The sequence below is a fragment of the Salvelinus sp. IW2-2015 genome, unplaced genomic scaffold (assembly GCF_002910315.2).
Source record: "Salvelinus sp. IW2-2015 unplaced genomic scaffold, ASM291031v2 Un_scaffold3588, whole genome shotgun sequence".
Lineage (NCBI taxonomy): Eukaryota > Metazoa > Chordata > Actinopteri > Salmoniformes > Salmonidae > Salvelinus > Salvelinus sp. IW2-2015.
This window is the reverse complement of record NW_019944866.1, coordinates 30,732-32,234: the sequence shown is the minus strand read 5'-3', so window position 1 is coordinate 32,234 and position 1,503 is coordinate 30,732. Positions and strand designations below refer to the sequence as shown.

General features: G+C 44.7%; 1 protein-coding gene across 1 annotated transcript in view; it reads right to left on the bottom strand.

Annotated features, from left to right (window-relative positions):
• Nucleotides 1-1,503, bottom strand: part of cibar1 (CBY1 interacting BAR domain containing 1) — a 31,004-nt gene that overhangs the window by 24,484 nt on the left and 5,017 nt on the right. Inside the window, exon 5 of the mRNA XM_024143006.2 lies at nucleotides 1,278-1,283. Within this exon, the coding sequence (XP_023998774.1) occupies nucleotides 1,278-1,283 (6 nt within the window). The remainder of the gene's footprint in view (nucleotides 1-1,277; nucleotides 1,284-1,503) is intronic.

The following is a 1,503-nucleotide window of genomic DNA, read 5'->3' as shown; positions in this document are numbered from 1 at the left end:
ACTGGGATCCCGTTGGCATCATTAAGGAATTAAAGACACCCACTCGCGGGACCAGTTCGGCATATTTAACGGGAATTAAAGACCCCTACCTGGGCGCACTGCACAGGAAACATTCCGCCACCACTGCCACTCTTGGACTTTAAGGAACTTAAGACACCACTGAGCACTGTTGGATCATTAAGGAATTAAAGACACCACCCTGCGGAACTGCTCACGGGCTCCATTAAGAGGAACTTAAAGACCCACCGGCCGACTGTCTGCCCATCATTAAGGCGAATTAAACAACACCCACCTGCGGATGTTGGCATCATTAACGGGAAATTAAAGCACACCCACCTGCGGACTGTTCGGCATCATTAAGCGGAATTACAAGTCACCCACTGGACTGTCTGGCCTCATTAAGGGAATCTAAAGACACCACCTGGGGACCTCGTTGGCATCATTAAGGGAATTAAAGACACCCACCTGGCGCACTTGTTGGCATCATTAAGCGGAATTAAAGACACCCACCTGAACGAATTTGGGCATCAATTAAGGGAATTAAAGACACCCACCTGGGACTGTTATATAGAATAACAGACACCCCCTGACGTGCGCATTCAAGGGAATTAAGACACCACGCTGAGGACTCGTTGGCATCATTAGGAAATTAAAGAAACACCCAACCCTGCGCGAAAAACTGTTGCGGCATCCATTAAGGGAATTAAGAACGCCATGGGACCTTCAGCGCATCATCTAAGGAAAACTTAAGCATAAAATCCACTAAATCCCCTGTTCCACCATCTCTCTTAATATACGCTTCATGAATAACAGACAGTAATCAACAATATTGGTGTTTAGGTCTCATCCATGACCTCTACTAGATGTTTAGTCTCATCCCATTCGACCTTACTAGTGTTTGTCTCATCCCATTAGACCTGACCTAGTTTTAGTCTCCTCCATTGGACCCTTCTCCTAGTTTTAGTCTCCTCCCATTGCCTTACTAGTGTTTAGTCTCATCCCATTACCTTCCTAGTTTTAGTCTCCTCCCTTGACTTAGCTAGTGTTTAGTCTCTCATTGACTTCCGTTTCTTCTCCAGACCTACGGTGTTTAGTCTCCCCATTGCCCTAGTTTTGTCTCACCCCATTACATACTGGTGTTTGTCTCCTCCATTGGACCTTACTAGTGGGTTTAGTCTCATCATTGACCTACTGGTGTTTAGTCTCGCTCCCATTGGACTAACTAGGTTTAGTTCCTCCGGACTGTTGGCATCATTAAGGGAATTAAAGACACCCACCTGGGACTGTTGGCATCATTAAGGGAATTAGGACATTAGCAATTAGAAAAATAACTAAATCCTTGTTCACCTCTCTTTAATATAGTTATGAATAACAGTGACAGTAATCAACATATTGGTGTTTAGTCTCATCCCATTGACCTTACTAGTGTTTAGTCTCATCCCATTGACCTTACTAGTGTTTAGTCTCATCCCATTGACCTTCCTAGTGTTTAGTCTCCTCCCA